This window comes from Apaloderma vittatum, unplaced genomic scaffold, assembly GCF_000703405.1.
Source record: "Apaloderma vittatum isolate BGI_N311 unplaced genomic scaffold, ASM70340v1 scaffold12534, whole genome shotgun sequence".
Taxonomy (NCBI): Eukaryota; Metazoa; Chordata; class Aves; order Trogoniformes; family Trogonidae; genus Apaloderma; species Apaloderma vittatum.
Window position 1 is genome coordinate 21741 of NW_009713302.1, and position 27119 is coordinate 48859.

The 27119-nt window shown below is 42.3% G+C and overlaps 2 protein-coding genes across 2 annotated transcripts in view; one reads left to right on the forward strand and one right to left on the reverse strand.

Moving 5' to 3' along the window:
* Positions 1–17227, forward strand: part of PTPN14 (protein tyrosine phosphatase, non-receptor type 14) — a gene marked incomplete at its 5' end in the record, with an annotated part of 38130 nt that extends 20903 nt beyond the window's left edge. Inside the window, 7 exons of the mRNA XM_009868315.1 lie at positions 5–481; positions 3155–3298; positions 4347–4565; positions 8509–8637; positions 9575–9809; positions 11908–12071; positions 16747–17227. Coding sequence (XP_009866617.1) covers positions 5–481; positions 3155–3298; positions 4347–4565; positions 8509–8637; positions 9575–9809; positions 11908–12071; positions 16747–16875 — 1497 coding nt within the window. The remainder of the gene's footprint in view (positions 1–4; positions 482–3154; positions 3299–4346; positions 4566–8508; positions 8638–9574; positions 9810–11907; positions 12072–16746) is intronic.
* A 6461-nt stretch (positions 17228–23688) lies between these two features.
* Positions 23689–27119, reverse strand: part of SMYD2 (SET and MYND domain containing 2) — a gene marked incomplete at its 5' end in the record, with an annotated part of 31136 nt that continues 27705 nt past the window's right edge. The window contains 2 exons of the mRNA XM_009868316.1: positions 23689–24107; positions 26178–26286. Coding sequence (XP_009866618.1) covers positions 24027–24107; positions 26178–26286 — 190 coding nt within the window. The remainder of the gene's footprint in view (positions 24108–26177; positions 26287–27119) is intronic.

Genomic DNA, 27119 nt, shown 5'->3' on the forward strand with positions numbered 1-27119 from the left:
GCAGGTTCCTCATTATCATCACAAAAAGACATTCTCTGATGCCACCATGCTGATACACAGCAGTGAAAGCGAAGAGGAAGAAGAAACCCCAGCGTCCATGGCACGGATAACAGCCCTCCATGAGAACATGGAGTACAGCGCTCAGCTGCAGGCTGCCTTGGCTAGAATACCAAATAAACCTCCTCCAGAGTATCCTGGGCCTCGTAAAAGTGTCAGCAATGGAGCCCTGAGGCAGGACCATGTTAGCATTTCTGTGGCCGTAGCCAGGGCCAAGGCCATGAGGCCAGGGCCTTCCAAAGCCATTAGTGTCTCTCGAACTGATCAAATAGCGATAAACGGGTCTTCGCTCGGGCCCTCCATCTCGGAACCTGACCTCACGAGTGTGAAGGAGCGGGTCAAGAAAGAACCTGTCAAAGAAAGGCCTGTGTCTGAGATGTTTTCTATTGAGGACAGCATTATAGAGAGAGAAATCATGATGAGGGTAAGTGTCTTCCTCTGTTGCAGTGGCTTCATGGAAATTAGTAATCGTACAGCTCAGTTTCCGTACCTGAAAACTATTGGATCAGTAAATCCTGGGGAAACACGTGGGTGTGAGGACATTGGTTTCCTCAAACTTCGGAAATGTGATATTATGTGCCATATATACAGTTTGGTTTCCTGGGTCTGTATGGTCACCAAAGGGGCTGATCCCATGCGCTGGTGTTGGGCTTGGCTGCTTCCTCCCGCCATGCTGGCCGCCAGCCAGATCTGCCTCTGATCCAGGGTGGGTGCAGAAGATGTGGCCGGGTGATGAGAAGGCCTGACTGCAAAGCCCTCCCTAGCGCCTGCTCCCCTTTTGCCCCGCTCTGAGGGGATCTGAGGGCAGGGGGAGTCTGAAACGCGTTTGCTGAGATGGGCAGAAAGTTGCGTTTCAGCACTAGGATTTTATTCCTCCTTTGCACCCAGATCTGCCTCCGATCCAGGGTGGGTGCAGAAGATGTGGCCGGGTGATGAGAAGGCCTGACTGCAAAGCCCTCCCTAGCGCCTGCTCCCCTTTTGCCCCGCTCTGAGGGGATCTGAGGGCAGGGGGAGTCTGAAACGCGTTTGCTGAGATGGGCAGAAAGTTGCGTTTCAGCACTAGGATTTTATTCCTCCTTTGCACGGATGTCAAGCTAAGTGTCGCATAATACATAATGGAAACTCTTGAGTTTTTTCAAATGATCTCTTGCCTTTCCTGCTGCTTTCTATATTGGAATAAAACGCTGGTAGCTGTAGAATATGGGCTGCCAGTTTTGCCGTAACTGAGTGACTGGACATCTAATTACAGAAGCAGTAGATGTAGAGGCTCTATGGTTGAGGTTTTGAATTGTTTGTTACTATTTTTTTTTAAACGCACTCAAGTGTCAGAAATAGGATCCTTTTAAACTTGCAGTGAATTCAGATTAAAAAGTATCTAAAGGCTTTGGTGCCACTGCAAGCAATGGCAAGAGTATGAGGGGTGCTTCCCATTTAGCGACTTAGGTACGTGCTTCCTACAACACGCTGGTGGGCACAGAATGCAAAGTGTGTGTTGGAGCTCTTTCTGTCAGAATAGAGTTCTGAAACCAAAAACGGTTCTTGAAACAAATAAGAAGGCATCTAAACAGTCCAGAGCAGAAAAGAATTTACTCCTTACTTTAAATGTAAAATAGATACTTGACTAGAAAACCTATTCTTTCCTGAATGAATACTGTAGATATTTGCATAACACGCAGCATATATGTGCTCTTTTTCATCTTCTGAGGAAAGAAAATGTATTGAGAAGCAGGAACTCAAAGGATTTTAGGATGGAAATGAAGGTGAGAAGGTATCTTAGAGATGTTGTTGGAGTACTCTTCCTCTGAGTAGTATTCAGATCAGCCTTTGGTCAAAAAGTGGTTTTTTTGTTGTAGTTGTTCTGAAAAGCATTAGGCTTTCAAGGTAGTTTCAGCCTCGGTCAGCAGTCTTCCTCTTGTCATAGGAATCACGCATTTTGTTAATGGCACATTGATGACCATGATCTTTTAACTGCAGACTTTTCTAGTTTACCTTGCAAGTAAAATAAATACTAAAATCCCCAAACAAAGAAAAAAAGTCTTGCTTTTTCTTGCTTTCTGAAATTATGAAAAGAAAGCAGAGTGGATTTGGATTTTTCTTTTATTTTTCTTTTCTTTTTTTTTTTGTTTGTTTGCTCTGGAGGAACATAGTGATGAGGAAAAGGTCACAGGTTTTTGAAAAATGAAATCATTTATATGCGTCTGAAGTTGTTTGGACTCAGCAGTGCGTTTGTAGGAGCTGAGCTTGGCCTGTGTCGTGACCACAGCTTCCATGTGCGTGCTGAGAACCAGGCTTGCCTTGTGCTTCCCTTCCAAATCCCGCAGAAAGAACTGTTGAGGAAATGAAATAAAATACTCCTAATTTGGGTACTTGTGAAGGTGGTCTGTCCTCTATTTTTTTTTTTGATGTTTCAGCTCCCAGTGGCATAAGTAAGGCAGCAGGATGGATTTAAAATTCATACTCTGGTTCTCCATGTCACAGCGTAATACGATGCAGGAACATGATGAACGATATCCCTCCTTGGCTGCTGTTGTGTTCAGTTTCTGGGATATGTGAGCTCAGTTTTTAGTGGCAAATAAATCATGGGTGCTATTTGAATCGCCATAACAGTTGAGTGCATCAGAAAACTTCTAATTTTAAGCATTACCATCACAGAAGAGAATCAATGGCCTGTGTTTTACTGTTTGTTGTAAGAGATTGAAATTACTGCTTTTTAAAAGATGCCCCAGGTACCTTGGCTACAGTCGTGCTGCTTTAACGTAACAGGGTGATGCTTTGTGTGTCCTACTTTCAGAATAACATTTGCAAAAAGAAAAAAAATGCTCAAGATTGTATTTGTATGTCTTTTGATGGCATGTAAACTGTATTATATGCTGGGATTGCTTCTTTGAAATTAAAATTCTGTGCTCATGTAGGAGCAGGCCTTTGAGGAATAACAGGAAGAATAGAGGTTGTATTTGAATTTATGATGCTAATGGCGATCATCTGCATTCCTTGGCCAGAGAGCTGCAGATTTTGGAGATTAAAAAAACATTCCAGCATTTTACTGGCATTATAAATAATCACACAGAGATGAAAACGTGCCTTTTCTTGCCAAAAGAATCTAGAAAAGCAGAAGATGGCAGGCCTGGAGGCCCAGAAGAGGCCCTTGATGTTGGCAGCACTGAACGGACTCTCGGTTGCTAGGGTTCCAGTGCCGGAGGACAGCCAGGATGAAGTCGCCAAGGTGCCAATGGATGAGAGGGTAAGATGGAGCCTCATGAAATGTTGCTCGTTCCCTTTGTTCCCAGCAGCGTGAAGTTCCTCAAATATTAAAATCTGATTTAAAATGTGAAAAAATTTCTCTTATAAAAAAGTTCTCAGAGCCATTTAATGGAAAAGGTCTGTGGTTAACACTAGTGTGTCATTGGGTGCTGCCAATGTGCTAATGTCTCAAACATTTAATGAAGTCAGTGAAAACTGAGGCTGTTCACTGTTTCACGTGACCATACCATGTCATGCAAGATCAAGCCATAAATCTAAAATTTTGCATGTTTTTCACTTGATTGGGCAGTCTTTCTACAGTGATCATCCATAGATACAATCTTAAATATTCTGATACATCCAAGAAGTTCAGTTAAAGTTTCTAATGGGATAATTTTTTATATTTTTTTAAAGTTGTGTGCCTCCTGATGTTTGCACCTGTGGGTGTGTGCATGCATATGGAATTTTGGAAATTAGAAACAGTTACTGCCATTGAGATTTGAAAAACACATTTGCAGAGAATCTTTCTGACTTTCTGGATAGAAATCTGCAGCCTCGTGTTATCTGGTGTGCAGATGACAATTTAACCTCCGCCTGTACGTACGTAGGTGGGGTTGTGTTGAGCCACAGGAATTGCATACTTGCAAGTTAGGGAGTGCTTTGAAAATGTGGACCACATCAGACTTCTTGCAGTATGATTTCCTTCCCAAAGAGATAAATTTAAAATATTTTTACAAATATCTATTATAGTAGAATGACATACAAATTCATACTGAACCAGGGTTGTATTTAGCATAGTTTTGATTTTTATGGTAGCAGTCTCAAAAAATGTGAAGGTGGAATGTAAAAATGTAAAATTTGCTTGTGGTTTCGTTCAACAGAAATAGAAGTGTCACATTTTTTCAAGTAACTGCAACTGGAAAAAAAAATGCGCATGAGAGAACGCTATAGCTACATAGTGAAATTCAAAGAATGTTTGGACAGGTCTAGTGGTAAACCTTCTCCCAGGAAGAATTAATGACTTGGTCTTCCTTTCTGTTAAATCTTAGTGCAAAATCTTGAAGAAGAAGTTGGAAGAGGGAATGGTGTTTACAGAATACGAGCAGATTCCAAAGAAAAAGGCAGATGGGATCTTCACTACTGCTGCCTTGCCTGAAAACACGGAGCGCAACCGCATCAGGGAGGTTGTGCCTTACGAGGAGAACCGAGTAGAGCTGGTGCCGACCAAAGAAAATAATACAGGCTACATCAATGCTTCACACATAAAGGTAAAAGCTTCCTTGAATTTTGCTTTGCAAATGAAGGTATATTATTGTTTACATTTCTGGATGTACAGCAGTGTTTTCTCTAACTCTGGAGCTTCTGGAAAGGTAACTTAGAATGCATCACTGTACCTTTGTGTCAGCATGGGCACCTCTGAAGTCCCCTGTCAGCCAACCTGCATGAGTTGATTTAATTGGTAGAGGCTGGGAAGTCATTTTAGAGAGACATCTTTACTTTTTCCTGGGCCCACCTCTGCCAGCTGGTTGTGAAATGTCTCTCTCGGTTAATGTAGAAAGAGATGCTGTGTTTCCTACACCTCATGCAAATGTGTTAAATCAGCCCAAACCCTGCAAAGTAATATGGTTGTTGTGACCTCATACCTGAGAGAATGAGCAGGCACTACATGTTCTGATTTTTCAGTCCCAATGGTCTTGCAAGCCGCTGGGGATTACAGCAGCCTGTGCAGAATGAGTCCCTGCCACTCACTGATGCAGCCTGAAAGAACACCTGCATGTGGTTTGACTGAAATACTTTCTCCATGCACCAGCACATTGGGATACGATTATTAAAAATTGGGAATGTCGTTCCATGTATGCAGTTCTGTGTCTCAGGAAAAATCTGTAGTTATGAGTAATGCATGTTCACATAGATACTGCAATGATATATAACAAGTTTCTTCCTTTTATTATGAGAGTTGAGTGGGTTTTTTTAAGAATATTTTTAAAGTATCATAGAATGGCCTAAGCTGGAAGGTACCTTAGAGATCATTTTAATCCAGCCTCCCTGCTGCCAGGGATGCCACCTCTCGACTAGATCATGCATTGGTATTAACAAGATCCCTGTGTCTCTGGTTAGATATTGCATTGAACTTCTAGGTTTGAAAATAGGTTTTATCAACAAAATTCAGATTTCTAGCTAATTCAGTGTAGCAATAATTTAAGATATGATCTGACTGTTACTTACAAACATGTCCAGTTTTAGCAGCGAACTATCCTGCAGTCGCTGCCAATGCTTGTTTTGTTCTTTAAGCTTCCAGTACTATTTGCAAAGTCCTTTATTGGCTTTACCTGGAGAAAAGTAACAGCACTCTGCTCCCTCACATGACAAATTCTCTTGTCAGAGAGGGCTGTCTGTTTTTTCTCATTGGCAAGACCCAAATTCAAAATAAATAATTCAAAATTAATAAATAAAACATCCTGTTCAATTAGTATTTTCCTGGAGTAAGAGCCTTTTAAAAGTTTAAAGAGACTTGCTGGCCTCCTTGGTTGCGATTTGCAGTGTTAAATCCTGTTGATTCAAAACAATTTCTGAACCAGGATCCTGGCTGTTTATCACTTTTCTACATTGCCTGGTAGGTAGCAGATACCGAGTTTTTGCATAATCAGACCTTGCTGCAATGATGGATTTCTGAGCCCAGAATGTTTCATCTACTTTGTAGGAGGTCAAAAAAAGAGAGATTCCTAACATAAATTATGACTGCAAAGCAGTATTAGCCAGAAAAAAATTTTCCCTGGCTACTTTTGAGCCCACATTTTACCTTGTGTGTCAGCGTTGGGCACACTTGTATCTCACATTCATAGAGGAACGTGCACAAATGTTTCAGCACATGACAGTGGTCCTTGCCAGTATTTTCCACTTGTAACGTCACGTATGGAAGCCAAGCAGATGTGCTTTTGCTTAGAAGGTGAAATCGCATCTGCAAAATTTATCTCAGTTAGCCCAGTGTGTGTGTTTGCAGGCTGATATTCAATTTTTAATATCCTGCAGTTAGAACATTAGAATGCAGTAGACATTCCAGGCATCCCATTCCCTCCAGACTATTTATGGTCCTTTCACAGCATGTGCCAGGAGGCTGGATATTTGGACCAGAAGTCAGTAGACAAAGAAAACTCCTCTATCGTCCTGATAAGATCCATGCCTGGAGGATCCCAGTTCCCACTGCTCAGGCTGTGAGCCCCACAGCTTTACAGTTTTTCCCTGCATATTTGCTACTGACCCACGTTGTTAAGAAATTAAGATCGTCACCTACGCTAGTGAAAAAATATAATTTAAGGATTAAGCAAAAAAGTTCTTACGACTGTTTCAACTGACTGTTTGGGTCAGTCAGTATTAAAGAGCTCAGCACTCAGGGCTGCAGGCGAGTGTGGAATTGCAAGAGCAGCCTGAGCGCAAGACACCAGTTAGTGCCGGGCAGTTTGTGTTCATTCCTGCCTAGTACAAGAACATGAGGACCGTGCCTGCACTGGTCCTGCAGATTTTAACCGTCATTCAAAAAGAAGAATGCTGCATAACATAAACTAAGAGAACAAGCTGTTGTACAGGGTTGAAAACAAATTTCAATGCAGTTAAAAATTTGTTATACAAACGAGCTATGCTGGTTATAGGTGTAGAACCCCAAGCATCTCAGCTTAATGAACAGCTGTTTGAACAGCAAATAAAAGGGTCCTCACTGGTTTCTGAAAATGTATTCCAAGACCTGTTCCTCAAACATAGGATATAGTTAAACCCGTCAGAGTTATTGATTGCTCCTTGTGGCGTTGTCCACCAGCACCTTGATATTTATGGACGTGTCAATATTTCTATTGTAAATCTTCTTTCCTGGGATTTATCGCTTTGTTGTCAGAAGTGGCTCTGGGCTAATATGTAGAATTAGGAGGGTCTTAGCCTGAGAAGGAAAAACATTTTAACTTTCCAAAAGAATTAGTTCATCTGTTTTTTCCTTTTTACTGGTAAGCATATTTTCAAATGTTTTAAAAGTGGCTTGACTTTTTACATAAAATGTTGCGGGGAAAAAAAGATATTTTTTTTAAACTTGTTCTGATGTATAGCAAATAATCTATCATAAAATAATTTTTTTTTAATACACAAGTGATTTTTAACTGCCTAAGTATGAAGTTCTGCCTCAGGTAGATGAGGAAATGTTTTAGACTGGTTAACTCCAAGGTAATGCTGGATCTGTTCAGGGCACCACATAATTTATAGCGTGCAAATCTGTGTGTTAGTGCTTTAAAAATCATTTCACTACATGTTGTCATGCAAGTACGCATAAAACACATTCTGTAAAATGTGGCTGATAATCCAGTTATGTATTGGGAAATAGATTCACATGACTACAGCTTTAAATAATCTTCAATTTCATGTGGCATTTGAAAGCCATTTCATGCGCTGCATTTATTTTGTAGTAGTTTGCAGCTTCTGAACTGTGAAAAACCGAAGATGTGTGAGGTGCAGTAACTGGAAATGAAGCCTCTCTTGATCTGGCCACTCGCTGGCAAGAGGCCTGCCTGAGCTCTGTGTCACGTTCAGTGCATGGGCATAACAACTGCGTCGTCCTCTGGGGCCAGCTTGGCCACATCTTCAACAGTGACTGGTGTCAGAAAAGTGTTTAAGGAATTATTTTTTCCTGACTGGAAAACAGCTGACAGCTACACATCAGAGGCCTTCAGATTTCATCATACGAAATTTTTGCGTTCAGGCTTTCTATGCTCCTGTGCGTTAATTTGGAGCGATGTAATGCCTTTTTAATGCAGTTTCTCTGGTGCTCAGTTTTTCTTTCATTGTAGGTCTGTCACCAGCCCCAGGGAAGTCAGTCCACTGCTTGCTTTTACTTAAACCATTTCAGAAACAGAGCCTCTAAAAAAAAACCCCAAGACTTTTCATCTGTGCAATCTAGATGCAATGTCAAGAAAAATAGATGACATTTTGTTCAAAGCTTTATGTTTATGGGCATCAGGAAAGGACTTGGAAGCACCAAAGATTGCGTTTTGTCAGATTTGCCCTTATGAAAAGGATGATTCTTGTTCAAAATTCTGAATGAAAGCAGAACGACAAAGAAGTAAAGGTTTCAGTGTGGTCCCTTTTGTTTAAAGGGCAGTTCTGGCACAGACGCTGATGTGAATTTGGGCACTGACTGTAGTTTGTTGGTTTTTTTTATTTCCTTACTCCCAGGTCGCTGTGGGTGGAGAGGAGTGGCACTACATCGCTACCCAAGGGCCTCTGCCACACACCTGCCATGACTTCTGGCAGATGGTGTGGGAACAGGGGGTGAATGTTATAGCCATGGTCACAGCTGAGGAGGTACGTAAAATCACAGAGTGCAGTTCTTTCTGAAGTGAACAAATCTCCTGTTATCATTGCTTCCCACTCCAGTAACCTGCTTTTTTATCAACAATCCTTTTTCCTCTTACTCTGTTTGAACATAGGTCTCTACTGCTATAATACTGTACTTTGTAACTTTCTGATACACTCACTCTGGCAAGTACTAAAGTGAAACAAATGTTTCTCCTTCCGTCTGCTTTGCTTTGGTTTGCCCAAACCAAACAAAGATGTTTTCCATTGGAATGCCAGAGCGCTGAACTGCTCCTGGTTAAAATGACACAGACTTCCACCCTGTCCAAGGCCAGCTCTGCATACCGTCACTCTTATCAGCTGAAGATACCAAAAGCTGTTGTTTCTGTTGAAGTGTCCACGTTAAAAAAAACCAAACAAACAAACGACATCTTTTTATTCTTATGCCAAGCAAAACAGTTATTTCTATTGTAATCCAAGAGCTATGTGCTATGTTATGAAAACTGGCACACGTTGCTAACTAACACGGCATTCAGCTTTACGCCTGGCTGCTTTCAGCAAACGCAGGGAGTGCCATAGCACATCAAGTCACCATCCAGTTCCAAAGGCTGACCAACAACAGACTTAGAAGCTGCTGAAGAGAAGCTTTCCATTTAAAGGCAGGCCTTCCCCAGGAGGAGAGTATTTACCGACATGATATAGGCAGTAGCTGGCATTCACCATGAGACAAGAGTTACTTCTTTACACATTTCTACACTGAGAAATATTACATGGCTGAGAGTTTTAAGTTTGAATGGATATTTTCTTTACTTTGTCAGGTGCTCCTTACTCTTCCATTAATCTGAAATAAGAATACTGGGCTTACCTGCAAAGTTTTATGCCCTGTGTTTTTAGAGAATTATAATTGCAGGAACTAATGGCTTTTGTTGTTGTTGTTGTTATTAAGGAGGGAGGAAGAAGTAAGAGTCATCGTTATTGGCCTAAACTGGGCTCTAAGCACAGCTCAGCCACTTATGGGAAGTTCAAGGTGACGACTAAGTTCCGCACAGACTCCGGCTGCTATGCGACCACTGGTCTGAAGGTCAAGCACCTGCTCTCTGGACAGGAGAGGACAGTGTGGCATTTGCAGTATACTGACTGGCCAGATCATGGGTGTCCAGAAGAAGTCCAAGGCTTTTTGTGTAAGATGTTTTAACTTGCATGATTAAAGTATATAAAGAAAAGTTTGCTCACACTGGATTCAGTTCTTTCCCAGCTGTAACTAGGTGCACTGGTATTAAATGGTTATTGCCTTGACTAGGTTGTACTTTGCTGTGATTTGGAGACAAAAAAAAAAAGTGGGATTCAAGAGGTATGAGCTAAGGTGATTGAGGATTTTTGTCCTGAAAGACTTGACAACACGAGGAAAAATCAGAGGCAGCAGCAGTGCTAAAGACTCAGGACATTTCAAATGATAGGATAGCTCTGCCAGCTGATGTGTCAGTAGAAGTTATTGCCACTTCCCAGTGAGTGTAGGAGACTTAGGCTGCACACAAATATGATTAGAGAGGTCTGGGTGAGAGAGGTTCAGATGTTAGTGAAATACAACACAACTCCTCCAGTTTTATAGGAGGCCCTTGTTGCTGACAGCCAACGGTTAGTAGTGCAGAGGCATCAAACTTGCTGCACAAGAGCAGAGGGCTCCATCGCATAAGGAGTTTGAACTCACTGCCACGCTTCTGACCACACGTACCCAGGCAGTGCTGAGGTCCTTCTCAATTAAACATGGTCCAGATCCATGTGTTTCTGAAAATACAGCCATTGTGTTCATCTGTAATGAGCTAATAACACTTCCTACTTCTTACCAAGTAATAAACGTGACCATGTTAAGTAACAGGAATTCAACCATTTTTTAATAAAGACCACATCTCTGGCACTATAGTAGAGTGTGATATCACTGAAGGAGTCGTACGTGGTGCACTGATGCACTGGAGATGCCTGCCCTCTAAGTTCCTGAAAGCTTTGCAGCTGCAGCAGCAAAGTCCTCTCTCAGCCAGGTCCGTTAGTTCCACTTCAGTCTTGACACAGCTACCGCCCTTTAGTGCTCCACTCTCCTTTGCATAGTATAAGCTTGGTGTAAGTAACGTTTATCTTTTCCCAGTTCTGTCACTAGAAAATAAGACTGACATTTCAGCTTTGGCAAAGGAGTATCGTGGGATTTGTCTTTAAAACAAAGCTATTGCCCAGTTTCTAGTTTGTTTCATGCTTTTCCTTCTCCTTCCAACCCCTATAGCTGTGGTTGGGTGTGGCAGTGATTGGAATCTGATTGTCCTGTTGGTTGCCACCATGTGCAGTCCCGTTTCAGTGTGCATTAAAAGGCAGCTTTCCTGCTGTTGCTAGGCCTCCAGCCAGAGCGTGTCTGTGTCGGAAGGACTGCTCAGACTGCAGCGCCGTGACACCAAGAGTCAGGGCAGGAGAGTTCGTCTCCGATCTCGCTTTCCACTCTGACTAGTGGGAAGCTAAATGTCTTAAGAGTTAGGCACCTGGGTACACCTTTCTGGGTGAGGTCCGACATCATCTTTGTTGCACATGTAGACTATGCTGTAACAATGTTTAGAGGACAGAGTCGTAGGTCATGATGTGTTTAACGGGGTGAGTTCCCAGTACGTAAGGTCCTCGGTGCAGTTTGACAGTAGAATGCATTGAGCAACACCGGGACAGCCTCACGAGACAACTGTTCTTGAGTCATGCGCTTTCTAGAAATGGCTTCAGAGAGCACAAAGAGAGCTCCCAGAAGGGTTTGTAGCTGTTGAGAAACAAACCCTGAGCAGAGAGGTGGGTGGGATTCTGTCTCACTCTAGAAGGGAGAAGGGAGGGAGGGGGAAACAGGACAGATGGATGCCTGCTTCCCCTCTGATCCTGGCTTTGACAGGCAGTATTTTCAGTGGGACTTAGCTGTTGTTTTGATCCCAGCCTGTTAATAGCAGGAATTGATGTACGTAACGTCTAGAATCATCTGCTTAGGGGACCTGGAGATTTGCAGAGGGGAAACCAGAATTTAATTTTTTAAGAGAACTATTTAATTTAAAGGAGCAGACTCCCACATGCTAATTGACACCCAGCTGCTACTTGCTGGATTCAGTGCTGTTCAGTGCACCCTGGCCAAAATAATTAGTATGTTCTAAAGAATGTGCATTATTGCCACTTTGACAAAGAACGACTCTTCCATATTCTCTTTTCCCCATTTTTTACATTCAGACGTAGAGATGTTTACAGCTTTGCCTGCATTTTGTCTTGCAGCTTACTTGGAGGAGATCCAGTCGGTGCGTCGCCACACCAACAGCGTGTTGGACAGCAGCAACAACTGCAACCCGCCCATCGTGGTTCACTGCAGCGCAGGGGTGGGAAGGACTGGAGTGGTTATCCTGACAGAACTGATGATTGGGTGCTTGGAGCATAATGAAGTAAGTCAGCTTCTATCTTGGGCCAAACCCCAAGCTCGTTCTTTGACAAACTGGCTACGTTTCTGAGGTAAAAATAAAAAGGCATTGAAGTACTTTCTTCTTCTTGCCTTTGTGAGACAAGGGCCTTAAACGCAACAGGCAGAGATTTGTCACGGCAGGTTATGTGTTGTAGTTCTCTGTTGAGTTGACATTATGCATTTTTTATTAGTATTATTTTAATACGTTCAAAGTCGGGACTTTTTTCTCTCTTTTAAGAATTTAGTTTAATTCACACTTCTACTTAATTAACAGTCTAGAGACAGAATGTTTACAAGGACTACCTGAGAGAAGCTAGACAATAATATCAGCTTCCTTGCTCTTTTAACTGAAGTTTTCTGCTCTCTAAATACATTTCTTGGACTCCCTGCTCCCTCTTGTATTTTCTTTCATCTCATCTGGAATGAAACTTCACTGTGTCTTAGGAAAAGGTGTGTTTTTGTTGGGGTGAATAGGACTTTTGGAAGTGCAGCCAATATTACAAGACTAGTAATATGGTCTGGAGTTAAGAATAAGAGCACTGGCAGAATAACTGTGGGTAGCAACTTGAGTGTCATATGTGTCACTGGGGAACTGTCCAGGAAGACCATCACATCTTGAGTAACAGCGTGCCATGCGGTTCCAACACAACAGCTACTGAAAATGGGTGTTTCTGTTGCCGGAGAAACTGCTCAAAGACCAAAACCTCTATGTAGAGATAAGAATGCAGCAAGAGTTGACAAGTAGACGTGTATCATCTGCCACTCTCATTAATCATCCGCTGGATGAGTTGCTTGAAATTCAGGGAAGGCTGGATGCAAGCACCTGAAACGCTCACTTGCTTTCGGTCACCATAGAGGAGTTTCAAACTGGCGTCTTTCTGTGCAAGGCACTGTACAAAGTGCAGCTTTCTGGCTTATTCAGAAATGGGAGTCCTAAAGCAGACAAGTACCTGTGCACCTTCCTCTTTATTACTTTTACAAAAGTTGATGCCACAATTACTTTTTCTGTGTTCTATTCTGTTATCCCCCTTCAGCACCTAGTGATCCTGGGCCCAGTTCAGCTGAGATGAACCTCCTCCAACTCTGGTTGGGCCTCACAAGAGGTGAAGCTGTCCTGCAGATCTGTGTCATAATTTACACTTTTTTTTTCTTTCCTTTTTATCTGGGAGTTGGGGAGTAAGGCGAAGGAGGTAGCCCACACAGAAAGGACCCACAGGTGTGTGTTTTGGGATTCCCGCAGCTTTAACTCTTGAGCCTCCTTGACTTCTTTCCTTACGCAGTGACATCTAGAAGCAACTGCTTCAGGTGGTCACTCAGTAGCCGTGAAATTTCTGCACACCCAATGGAAGTCTGGATAGTTACGAGAGCCAAACCTGCATCACTTGTGAGCATCAGCGTAGCTGTCTCTGCTTTATAGTAACCTCTGTGTGCTAATGGAGCAAACACCAACAGTTGTGCAACACCTTCTGGTCGCCTCAGTTTTTCTGTGGTTTACAGAAGTCACCGATTTGGCAAAGGAGTACCTGAGTAGCAAGTGAGGATAAAGGCAGTACCTCAACATCTGAGCACGAGGGTGAGCCTTCACGTTCAGAAGAATTCTCATCATCTTCACTAGGAGCTGATGGTAGTGCTCAATAATAAGGGATTTCTCTGATGTCTCTTAATTAAAGCATTCTTTTGTCTTGATTAATGGTGAAAATCATCATTAATATTAAAGACAATTTGCCTTAAGGACTTTTTTGCTCTAGATTGTACTAAGTTAATATTTTTGGTTTGTTAAAACCTAATTAAAAAATAGATTAAAAATCTTAGCAGTATGTTTCCATTTTGTGACAGATACTGCATTCAGTGCAGGGAGGGTTCCTTTTCATGCACCAGTTTCACTGGTTTATTTTGAGGTGGGGTTAGTTGTTTTTTCTTGAAATAAAATGACTTATGACTTAAAATGCTTTAGTCTATGAATTGGTTGATTACCTCAGAAGTGACCTAGTAAGTAGATGTATTAATGTTAACATTTTAGTGGTGAGGGGAAAAAGGGGAGGGAGGTTGAAAATCCTGATACATAACATCTTGGAAAGTCTGTAGCAGTGCTGGAATTAAAACCAGAGCTCTTGAGTCCGAGGTTTCAGGTTTAGGTAAAAAGCCATGTTTAATCCACTTCTGTACAGCTTCAGTCACTGGCTTCTGGGCAATTGCTGGTGGAGTCTAAAGCTGGGTATCTCATTGCACAGATATACTTGAAGTAACTCCCTGTATAGTAAGTAATACGTAACACCATTACAGCCTGACTGCTGTAAACACAGAGAACAAGAAAGTAATTGTGACCTCTGCTCCACCAGCTTGTAGTTTGGGCTTGACGTGGGGACATTAACTCACGATTGGAGCTTCAGCGCATTTTCACAGGGGAGATCTTTTCATTTGGGAGTCGGAAACGAGTAGTGTTCTTGTTCTTTTTGTAAATGCCACCTCAGCAAAGCATTTCATGTCTTTTCTGGACGCGTGCATTGTGATCGAGTTTGAAGATTCTGCTTACCTGGAGTAAAACACTAAGTTAACTATGAGTGGCAAGGTGAAGTGGGCAGAATGGGTTGTTCTTTCATTTCCGAGATAAGTCCAAGCCCAGCCTATTCCAAGGAGGTGCACAGATCACTGTGTGCCCAGTAAAAATCAACGCGCTGCTGAGCACCAAACTGCTGAGAGAGGAACGTGGTGCGCAGGTCGGGGCTGGCCTGCATTTTTGTTGCAGTTGCTCAGGTGAGATCAGGTTCCGCATGACTCTGTTCAGTACGGACCGCGTGGCTTTCACCAGCATCCGAGTCGACGGGGAGACTTTCTCCGCGTTAGCCAAGTTAACTGGAAAGAGCTTGCGTTTTCGTTTGCACCTGTCTGAAAACAATATGGCGTGACTCATCACAAATTTTTACGGTTGACTCTCTAGAGATGTCCTTTTATAACAGCTTGTTGGGGTACGTGGCAGAATATTTCGCCTTGTTTTCAGAAAGCGATAGCCTGTGAGTTAGGGCTTGTTTTACACGGGATGGAGATCCTGAGTTTTATGGATACGCAGTATGTAAACCATTATTGTAAACTTGCCGGAAAACTTCCAGTGCATGTGGAACCAGCCTCTGTGTTCAGTTGTGCCTCTGAGGGTTAGCAGCAAACTGAATTGGTTTCTCTGTCCCTTTGCCCAGGTGTTGTGCTTGTATCATTTCTCATCTCAGCCAAAAGACTTGCAAAGTTCCTTTTTACGTTTCTGCAATAGCAAACTGGCATCACAAACCACAGATTGTGTTGCCTGATAGGGTAACTTCTTCACTTTTAGACCTTGAACTGCTTGAGAGCTTCCTCAAAAATAGCGTGGAACCGAGTGCTTGCAGTTAGTGCTGCCATAGAAAATTCATATCCCTCATCTTGGGTCATATTACACGCTCTTTGAATTTGAACCTGGCAGGCTGAGCTTCATGGCTCAATGACTTTTGAATAGCTCCTCGTGTACCTGTTGTAACAGATAAAACACAATAACATCATGGGGTGGGGTTTTTTTGCTCCCTAAATTCCAGAGATAGGATGGTAACACCTAATTAAATTTGCAGTGATTACTAACACTTTACCTCATGGTTTTTAATTTCATACAACTCATTTGGCTTTTAAATTCAGACTTTTATAGGGTTCCTGTGCCCCAGTGTGCTCAGCGGGGTTAGGGATGTACTTTCACAGTGGATCTCCTGATCCATCCCCACTTACTGTCCTTTAGTTCCTGTCGCAGAGCATTTTCAGGGCACGCAAGTGGATTTCTTTCAGATGAAACTAAGCTGGAAGATGCATTCTCAGAGAACACTTAACGTGTCCCAGCTGCTCGTGGATGTTCAGTGGACCTCAACAGACCAGTGCTGAATTTTCCAACCGTGTATTCTAGATACTGGGTCCTCATTTCACTTCATAGATGTAGTTCTGGAGTGTTGTTTACGAGCATGGACAGCTGTGGGAGGTCAGGTGTCAGTTTCTGGGTCTTTTGGTGACAGTGAGTTCCCTTTAAGTGGAAGGATCAGTATATTTGCCCACGCTTCTAATTTTATTCAAGGAACCTTAGGATCTTGCTTGCCATTTGAAAAAACTCTCAGATCTTCCCTCTAAGAATAAGTTTGACCATGGATGAGAGCGCAGTGTGCAAGTGGTCTGAACTGAACTATACACAGTCTTAGCTGTTTAAGTTTTATACCAGATCCTCCTGAGCTATATCTAGCCTTTAACCTGAGACAATGTGATATATTGTGTTTATTTTACTGAGTTGAAACGGAAAAAAAGAAACAAAGAGAAGCAGCCCTTTATTATGTGTTTGGTTGGTGATCTGCTTAGAGGTGATCAGTGGTACACGGCTGGAAGACAAGTCTGTGGTCATCTGCCTGTTTACATCAGTTCAAAAATTCCCGTAGGCTTTGGTGGGGAAAGCACCGGATGCAGAGTCACATGTACATACTACCGTAATACTCCTCGGAAAAAAAAGTTGGAGGGAAAAATAATTGCTGCAGTTGGTTATAATTCATTGAATTATATAACTACAGTATGGTTCCTTGTGTGATATAACTGATATTTGACACAATGATAGTTTGATTTAATGAACCTACATCCTTACGCTTCTTTTTCACTTTGCTTTACAGAAAGTGGACGTTCCTGTGATGCTGAGACACCTGCGGGAGCAGAGAATGTTTATGATCCAGACCATAGCCCAGTACCAGTTTGTCTATCAAGTGCTCATCCAGTTCCTGCAAAACTCCAGACTGATTTAATCTTTTCAGACATCCCAGACCCAGCTTTGTGGATCTGACTGAACCTTACTGGTGAACAAGGGGAACTGCCTTGACAACACTGTGCATATATTGCACTTTTTAAAGTTGTCTTGAAAGTAAGGAATGCTTGTTCTTTACTATAGTCTCCCGTGGATTATTTTATACAAGATATAATTTATTTTTCGTGGAATAACTTGTGAATTACTTTAATAACTTGTAAAACTTAGAGCGACCTTCAAATTGAACCACATTTGACATGACTGGTCTGCATTGTAACACGTCCATATGGAAAGCAATCCTTTGTAAAGGTAGTTGACTGGCTTTTATTTTGCTACACAGCTTCTGAAATGAACAGTTACTTGGCAGTGGGCTTGTCCTCGCATAAGGACAGTTTGGACCCGGACACGCGGCTTCCGTGGTAAAAAGAAGTTCTGCTAGATGTCAGCTCTAGCTCTGTATGAAGGGAAGCTGAGGGAACGTGGTCCTGGAGCAGGGAGGCCTGAGCCTCTGCACATGCGGCAGGGAACATTACGGAGGGCTGGAACACAGGATGTTGTGAGGGCAGAGAGTTTTGGGTGCTAAACTGTTCAAATTCCACAAGAATTACCATTTTAGATTAGTCCTTGAAAAAAAGCAATAGTAGACTTTTTTTAAAGGAGGCTTTTGCTACTCTGCTGTCTGCAGTGCTTGACAGAATTGGTAAGGCTTGAAGCAGCGCAGGGTGAAATGCAGTGAATGAGTCTTTCTGGTAACTGTAGCAGGCTGTGGGTTGAACAGTAGAGGAATTTTAACTAAATGTGGCTAAAAAAACCCTCTCAAATCAAGCACCTTTTCATGAATTACACTGAGTTTATTGCCCTGAGGCTCACCTCCTGTAGAAAAGCAATCTTATTTAAGTCAGACATCTCCAGTTGCCTTAGTTGCACGTGTGAACTACTGTCTTTGGCACTGTAATCATTTTACTTTCCAGTCATCTGAACTTTGTCAAAATGATCAATATGGTCTTTCCTCCGTATCTGAGATCTCCAAACAGTGGCCCTCAAGAGCTTTAGCTCAGAGTCTGCCTTGATTCTTCCCCCATCACTGCCTCGTGGTTTATGAGCACATGGACCAGTCTTCCTTTTGGTACTGGCAAACCTTGCTTTGTTAGGGCGTTTTGTATGAAGTTGCACAGATCTTCTCTCTTCTCTGGTCACCTTGAATTTTCTTTCATTTATTACTACTCTTTTATCCTGGCAGTGTTCAGGGATTCCGGTTACAATTAGGAGGATGTTGTATAAATACATAGAGGAGAAGCAGTCTTTGCCTGAAGTTTACAATTGGAACAGAAAAGGGAAGCAAACCTCCTCCACTGTGTTAACTGGGGCACAGATTCTTAACTGGCTTGCCCTAGGCCGATGATGGGAATCTACAACAGAGCTAAGAAAAAAATCCATGTGCTCTGCAAGTATCTGAGCAGTTAGATCTGTCCTCTCTTCCTCATCCCCTGTCCCTCAGCACTGGCTGGCTGTTGTGCACAACTTAGTGCATATCCCTTTCTTAAAACTATTTCACTGGAGTAAATCACATTATGAATTACCTTGCAGTGTGTGCATGGTAGCCTTTACTTAGTTATTTAGAAGTGATAGTAACTGTGCTGTTAAAAAAAAATTAAAAAGAAAAAAAAACCCCAAACTTCAGCAATTTGTGGTGGGACTCCCACGCTTATTTCTAGTCTAAGAGATGAAGTTCCTGCACTGCAGTTTTTCACCTTCTCACTCTGGCTCCTGCTTCCCATCTCCACACCCTCGTGTGGGCAAGTCCAACCCCGCTTCGCCTCAGCAGGCCTGTGGGGTTGCGAGTGAAGGGATCAGGCTGGGGAGGAGCCTCAGAGGTCTCTGGTCCCAGCCTAGCTCACCCCACAGCTAACTTCAAAGTTGGACAAACTTGCCCAGGGTCACATCCAGTTTCAGAAATCTCCAAGGGTGGAGGTTCCACAGCGCCTCGAACACGTGATGCAGTGTAGTTACTCTGTCACAGTGAAATTCTCTTTCTTGGTATCCCTTTCCCAGATCAGGAAAGGCAAGGCCAGGCTGGATGGGGCTTTGAGCAACCTGGTCTAGGGGGAAGTGTCCCTGCCCATGGCAGGGGTTGGAACAAGGTGATCTTTAAGATCCCTTCCAACCCAAACCATTCTATGATAAATTTAATGTTTTAGTCCCATCATTGGCCTAAAGTTCAGCACCAAAGGGACCTACACACATACCTGTCACTAAAATCAGTGGGAGCTTCACTAAGGCTCTGTACCAGAATGTTTCCTAAATGTTTTCAAAGCTGTGCTGTGTCAATTTGGTTCTCTGCAATACAGGCCTAACGAGGCGACAAGAATTCTGGTGGAGAATTCCAGCTACCAGCAAATGGTGAGGAGTTATTTAGCTGTAATATCTTGACCATGTTCCTGTTAGGGAACTGTTGAGTTTTCAGCAAGCTTCAGTTTTCATCTAATTTCTTCTGCCTATGCCAACATATCTTTTGTTAAATTAGCGGCAACCATTTAAAGTCTTTTCAGCAGCATCTGCATGATAATTGCACAGAGATGCTTTATATCTGGGAAACAAGCCCAGGAATAAACCTTGAAGCAAAGTCTATTAAATTAGTTATCTCGTTATAAGTTTTTGAATAATTTCCTAATGATGAATTAAGTTTGAACTCAGAGCTGTCAAGTCCCATTGCTCCGCTTGGATGTGAGAAGTAGAAAATCAGGAGGGAAAAGAATCTGTTCCTATGTCTTATTATTCAGCTTTTCTTGGCTGAAACATATCCTTCTGTTTCTACAACGAACACGGGAAAGTTATTGCGTAAGAGTATGTAAAGGGCTGTGTTTGAAAGGTAGAAAATTAAGCAAATGTTTTTTATGCAACGATGTATCATAGGTGTCTTAGAAAAATATTAATTACAAAATGGCACCAAAAACCTTTTCCAAATTAAGCCAGTGCTTATTAATGAGCCAAATAAATGGCCATGTAGTAAACAGTCATTTCCAATTAACTCCTAGCTGGTACGGTAGATAGAGGCCAATGTGACTCACTTTTTCCTTTTCATTGTCAAAGAATGGTAATTTTAAACTTTTCCTTTCATCTGACTTCAGTGTATTTTTTTTCCCTGCTAGATTTTATCTTGACTTGATCTGCTAATATTGTAAGTGATTTGGGCTGGTGCCTGTCTTCAGAGGTTCCTTTCCACCTCAGCTTGCAACCAGACCTCAGCATGCTGATGTTCTCTACGATTTGAAATGTGATCCAGTTTTGTAGGGGGAAATCTGAACCTTCTGACTTTGAACCTGTTGTAGTTTTATCAGACCAAAAATTGCTTGGGCAGTATTTCCTAACCTTTAGGGAGTGACAGGAAAATCCATTTTGCATCCAGTTTTATTAGTCACTGTAGGAACGAACACATGAGACTTAAAGCAGCAGTACAGTTTAGTTTCTGTCCCACAGAATCCTGAAGTATAAGGATGGTTTGGAGTTGCTCTCTGTTGTGTTGCATGTTTTTTTTTTAACATCAAGGCATGACAGTGAGTAGGTTCTAAGAGACGAGTTTCATCCATTCGGAGTAAAGTCTAGATTGAAAAACTCACAAAGATGCATCAATGGTCAATGAAAGAAGCTGCACCTGAGTTTGACAGGAGCGGTCTTCTCCCGAGGTCCCCGTGTTGTGGTCTGGCACGTTTAGCTGGTGCTCTCTGACTCTTCTCAGAGTGGATGAGTGAGTCTGACTTGGGAATCAATCCGCTGTGTATGTTTCCCTTTTTTTGTGCACTCCTCATTTTTATTTAACACCCTTTTTTTTGTTGGTGGTTTTCTTTGTTCTTTTTTTGTCTTTAAACTCTTACCAATGATAGCATTGAGGTTGCTGGCATGACATTTTTGGTTAAAGTTACCATCTCAGCATTTTATGCCCCATATTACCCGATCAGGGATGGGAGGGATGACAGCAGAGTTCTGATGCCGCTCAGAGCTGTGGGTATCTTGTTTCCACCCTCCTCTGGCTGCACCGGCGGATGGTGGGACATGGGCTGCTCAGGTCCCACTTGTTTCAGCTCAAGCACCCCTTGTTGTTGATTACCCGAGGAAAGATGAAGCTCGTTCCCCCAAGCTTGCTCCTATACAGGGACCCTAACTGCTCGGCCTTATTTGAAACACTTTTTCCCTAAACTAGTTTCAGCTGGCAGGAGACACACTGGTGAGAACTTACTTAGCGTATTGCTAATGTAGCCCTTTGTAAGTATACTGAGGGACATTTCTGCTCCACTTACTTAAATTAGGTGCCTTAAAAATATTATCAGGTGCCTACAAATATTATTAAATATTTGCATCATTTCAAGAGCTTTTTTAAAATTTCTTGTAAACAGACAGAAATGCAAATGGCAAAACAAAGGTTGGAAAAGAGTGAGTAAGTCTCAGTGCTTCAGTGGAGATGGTCATTTTAAACTAATATTTTATTTTTTGATCCAATACCCGCTATGTATGTGTAGCCCACAAGTGATTCTAAAATAAATGCTGATCAGCAATCTTGTACATGGATAGAGCACACAAATCTATGGAGAAGACTTCCTGAGGTAAAAGTTATATCCCACTCGCTGTGTTTAATACTAGTGATGGATCCATCTCCCATGAATCTAATTACCTTTGCTTTACAACCCATTTATTCCTCTGGCCTTCACAATGTCCTGTGCTGGTGAGTACCACAACTTAATTATTCATTATGTCTGTAAGAACTTCCTTTTTGTGTATGTTAAATAAAAGTATTTTCTTGCTGCTACTCGGTTTTTAAAAGAAAACAAATCTTTAGTGCCAGAATCATTGCTAATAGGTTGTTTGTCCTGTTATGATTGCTCCAGATGGAAAACATGTTTTTCTCATTTGTAAAATACCCTTCTTTGGCTATTTTACAAAGGGAAAAGGTTTACATATGCAGATGACTGTAATATTCCCGTATATAATTGTGTGGAACATGTGTTAAATGAAATAACATGTTTAAGTTTTATGTCACTGGATTTTACTGTCCTGTTTTACTTCAGTATTTTGATGCTTCCTGTTTTATTTGTTCCATAATTCTGTTCATGACAGTTTAGCACTAAACAGTGATCTGAATCTCACCACCTCATTGTATGTACACAGTTTGTAGAGAAACAAGACATCAATTATCGGCCTTCCCTGTCCCCGACTTCCTCCTGTTAGGGCTGAATGGCAGAAATATTCTATGCCATTGAAAGCCTTTAAAAAATAATCTATGCATGCTATTTTATATTCTAATGTATTATTCATATCAGTACATAAGCTTATGCTTGTCAGTTTTATCTTGTGTATAGAACTGATTACTTTTGACAGTATTTTTGCACTGTTTCTTTTCCTTCTCTTTTTATAAAGTTCTATTTGGCATTAATTGACTGCAATACTTTTTTACCCCCTTTCACTGCCTTTGTGTAAATAGTTTCTTATATGCTTTTGCAAATACAAGAATGTCTTCAGTCACTAAGTTTTTTTGCTAAGGCTGTCTTTCATATTCACAATATACAATAAAACATGTTTTTCAAGGAAACCTACTCTTGTGACATTCCCTGTAACAGCTTAAGGGTTTGTATTTGCACCTACCATACCTGTGTTAAATGCCGACGGGCACAGGTAGGACACTCTGAAGATCCTTTGTGTAAGCAGCAGTCCAGGTTTCACAGGGGCAAGGCTCCTGCTGGTGCTCATGCCAGGCTAATCCGTTTTTTAGTGTTGCGGTATCACCTGGGCTGCAGACAGATTTTCCAAGATGAAGACTATTTCCCTGGACAAGGGTTTACATGAAATGATAAAGTTAGGATGAAAATAGTCAGCTCTGGTGCCATCTCCCTAGGCTTGGCTGTAGTTAAGCAGCCTTCATTTTCTGGAATAATAAGATTTGGTGTAGTTTTATGTACTCCAGCACCAGTTGCTGGCTAGAGAGCAGTGAAAGCTTTCAGCAACATGAGTGGACAAACCCCTTGCTCTCTCACAGTATTATTTTCAGAGCAGCACTTACATGCAAGAAAATATGATGAAGTTCTTAATGGTTATGTGCTCTCTCTCTCTCATCATACTTTATAAAAGCTGTGAAAAGCAGTAAGGAATGGTCAGGTGGTTTTGCCGTGCAACATATTTCAACTCCAGTGCTAGAAGTACACAGCTACATGCTCCTGCAATTGATCTAAATAGAGAAAAAAAACTCCCACACTCTGGTATTATTTATAGGCAGAGAAAGTAAAGTCCTGGATTTTTTCCTCAGAAAAGTGTTCTTGTTCCTCTACTAAAAGTAACTGCTAACATATTAATAGACTAGCTTTAATCCACTGCGGGCAAAGGTATGTCCATAAGGAAATGCAAGCTCTCTTCTGCAATAAATTCACTTCAACCTATAAAGGGGATTAAAAGGACAGAAGTTGTGCAGTTCACGTCTTGTGGGAGCCTCCGAGCTTGGTGCCAGCACTCTCTGGACAAGACAGGCTGAGCTCCAGGTCCTTGCAGTGCTGAATCCCCACGTGCAGTGATGGACCTGCGCATGCAACCAGCTGAGGGAACAATGGTGGCTTTCCTGCACAAAATGCAGAATTCATCAGCCCCATTCCCCCTTTCTCTCAGCTAAGCCACTGCAAACAAAAATGGTATGTGGAAAGAAGAATTGGATACTAAATCACAACAAAAAAACCCCCACAGCTTTGGCCAGTTAATTTGTCAGATTAAATGAAATGACTTAGGCAAAAGTAGATGTCACGAAACTATTGTGCCCATGGTAAGTGTACAAGAGGAATCAAGAGGGGCCAAGACCACTTTATTTACTTTACACAAGTAAGACACACATTAAAATCCATCAAGAAAAAAATGGCCATTTTTGCATGTGAGCTTTCAAAAGGCATAACCTTTAAGAAGCCACAGACGCTTCCTTTAAAAGAAAAAAAAATAAAAAAAAATAGGCAATTGTAGATGTGTGGAAGCTGGGAACAATTTTGCAAGGCCTAGAGTGTGTTTGTCATTCCAATTATAGGACAGAACTGTGTTCATACTCTACCACTTTTCAAAGTGCTCCTGAAGGTTTCCATAACAAGGCTTTTTAAATAAAGGTTTGAAGGATTGCATAGATTCAAAGGCTCAGTGGTCCTCTAATTCCTTTTTGATCTCTGAAATGTATGGATGATCTTTCCCGTGTGCTACTTCCATGATAGCAATTGCCTATGAAAAGAAAAAAATATTCACACAATTGATTCATATATAACACCAGGCTATAAATACTCTCTTTAGAGGTTTGAAACAGTCTGACACCTCTAGCTACTTTTTGTCCCCTTGTAGTCATAAACCCAGTAGGAAATAAAATGAAATTCAAAACTAAGTAATAAAGGTTTTACATTCAGAGAATACATCTTTCATCTTAAAGGATCCCAAAGCACCTTTCAAAATGATATTCCTGACAAAACTACTTTGAATGCAACCAGCTCCAGGACAGAAAACTGCAAGTGAGGTGGGTAATATCCTGGCAGAGGACTTAACCGGTATCAGACAGAGCTCTGTTCCTAACAATTTAGCCTTCCACTGCCAGAGACAAGCAGGCCTACTACTGCAGACATTACGTTAAGGCATTTCAGACTTGAGTCTGAAAACCCTCTGCCGCTTCCAGGGGCCACCACGGCTTTACAAAGGAAGCCACAGCTTAGGCAACCACCGAGGCAAAACTAAGACCTTGTCAGATTGTTCAGACAGACGCTGCTGTTCCTGACTCCTGCCGTTTCACCTACAGCCTGCTCTGGTTCTAAGGGTGGCCGTTTGAGGCAGCTAAACCCACTGACTTGCACGTTACAGCTGCTGCCTGCAGTGCGCTGTGGAGTGGGTGCAGAGGCAAAATTTCCACTTGAGAAAAGGCTAGGTGTGGCCCCAAACAGCTGCAATAAGAGGCAGTCATAGATAGGACTGAAAGAAGCGTGGAATAAGTCTGAGAACGTTTAAAGAGCGCAGTGCTAAAGACAAAGCAAGGAATTGCAGCACGCTAGCCATCAGAGCATTGACTCATTTTCTCCTCAGGAAACTTTTACGGAATTATGTTCTTGTGTTTGTTAAGTCAGTGCAACAAGAGCCTTTGGTTCCACTTCAGCAGCAGCGAGAAATGACTCCGCTCCCCCTCCTGCCCTAAAGAAGAAAGGAAGGCCTTCTGGATGAGCTGCTTGCAAACCCACAGAGAACAATGGTTTTGTTTTTCCACTAAATCCCAAACATCAGGGGCTGGGATAACTTTGGGCAGTTCCTGTAGGCAGCTTTTGGAAGTGAGTCATTAGAAAATGTTTGTGTTAGGAAGCTAACTATGCCAACAAATCTACCTACACTTCCCAACCCCCCATCCTATGTTCCTACTGGCACAAGTCCCAGCATTAGTCAAAGCTTCAACACCACAGCAAAGGAAAACTCATGCTATAAACTAGGTAACAGTTAAATTTTAGAGCATTATATTCTTGGAGTATCTATCTTTTATCATGGCTAGATGGCTGTGTTATTGCTGGCTACAAACTTAACAGAATCTAAAAAGGAAGAAAAAAAAAAAAGATTGTGACACTCCATACCAAGTCATTATATGCTACAGTAGTCACTGATGCTTAAGAAACTAAACTTCTGTCCAACAACAACAGGGGAGGAAAGCTGAGAAACGTGGTACAGACTAATAAAAGAAATAGAAGAAAAACTGAAATAATAAGGAACAGACTTAATAAAAAGGGTGAAGAAAAACGTAAAACCAGAAGCTGTATTTGCCAACTGCAGCATTACCAGATGCACTGAATTCCCTTCAGCTATTTAAAAATCAAGTGGTTCCAGAACAAATAACCACCAAAAACATGCCCAGTTTAACCTGGGTATGGAAATCACGCACTTCAATGAAACACTAAGTGCCTTTTCTAAGAGCCAAGCACTTTTTCTGTCCTTATCTAGCAAGTGAGGAGTAGCTAGAGTTCTGCTTCATTTAGACTAGTGCAGCTGGAGCTCAGCAAAGAATGTACAGCAAATGTTTAAGTGCAATGCTCACTCCAGCTGCTGCAGCAGAAGTCCAGCGTGTAAAGGTAAGACCCCCTGTATGTGAGAACAGACCTGTAACTGCATCCTTGGAAAAATCAAAACCGAGCCAAAAAATCCAGTAACCAAATATATTAACCCATGGTGCATTTCCTACCAAGCCAGGCTTACTGACAGAGAAGCACGCGGTGTTTCAGTGATCCCATGCCCAAACTGGTGTTATTAATGAAGAAACCAGGAAATAAATACCCTCTTCAGGGCTTTAACTCCAGCCGCTCTGTTCTCCAGTGCCATATACAGTCTCCCTAATTTCAGCCACATGGAGGCAACATTCAGCGAGTAGGAGGGATAATGCTTACTGCAAGAGAGAAGGAAATTCAGCTTCATCAAACCTGGCAGTTTCATTGCATTTTCCTAGCCCCAATCTCCCTCTCGGGCGGCAAGAAGCCGCCTCTCATTGCCCCTGCCCATTCAGCACCACTCATCCCCTCTGCCACAACTGCCAGGAGTCGGTGCCAACTGTGTCTGGGATGGGGACGCCTGTCAGTTGGGAATTGAACTGAAACCACCATATGCCTCCCAACAGCTGTCAGATGGCAACGACTTTCTGCCACTAGTTCTCAGCTGGCCAGCTACAGAAAGAGACTGCATTGTTACGAATTTCTGGAGCCACCCTACACCTGCAGAAGTAACTATTCCACAATAGCTGGTCTTTAACGGAAAGCGAGGGGCCCTGGGCAGCGGGTACAGCAACACACGCTGTTCTGTCCTCACACACACTGAGCTGGCAAAGCCCAGTTCAGCAGAGCTGACCTGGAATGCCAGGCTCAGAGCCAGAGGAGCTGGGCAAGTCTCAGGGAAGATAAATAGTACTGAGCCCCCGGGGCAGGGGGGGAATGTTGGCTCCTTCTTTGTATCGCTGCTCTCTGCCAAGTGATCTGTGACTTCACACTGGCATCTGCTCCAAAGGGAGAGCTTTACTTGTGCTCCCCCTCCCGTTGGCAAGAAGGTCATGTCTCAAGACTAGAATATGCTTGGGAGATTCGTGGCAGGATCAGATCAGGTACGTAACATGTCCGGCTCTAGTGAGCGAGATCCACCACCGTAACAACATGGAAAAAAAAAAAATTTAATCGGAGAGAGCATTAATTTTTTTCCTGCGGAGGCCACGTGGTTGCCTTGCCCCACACG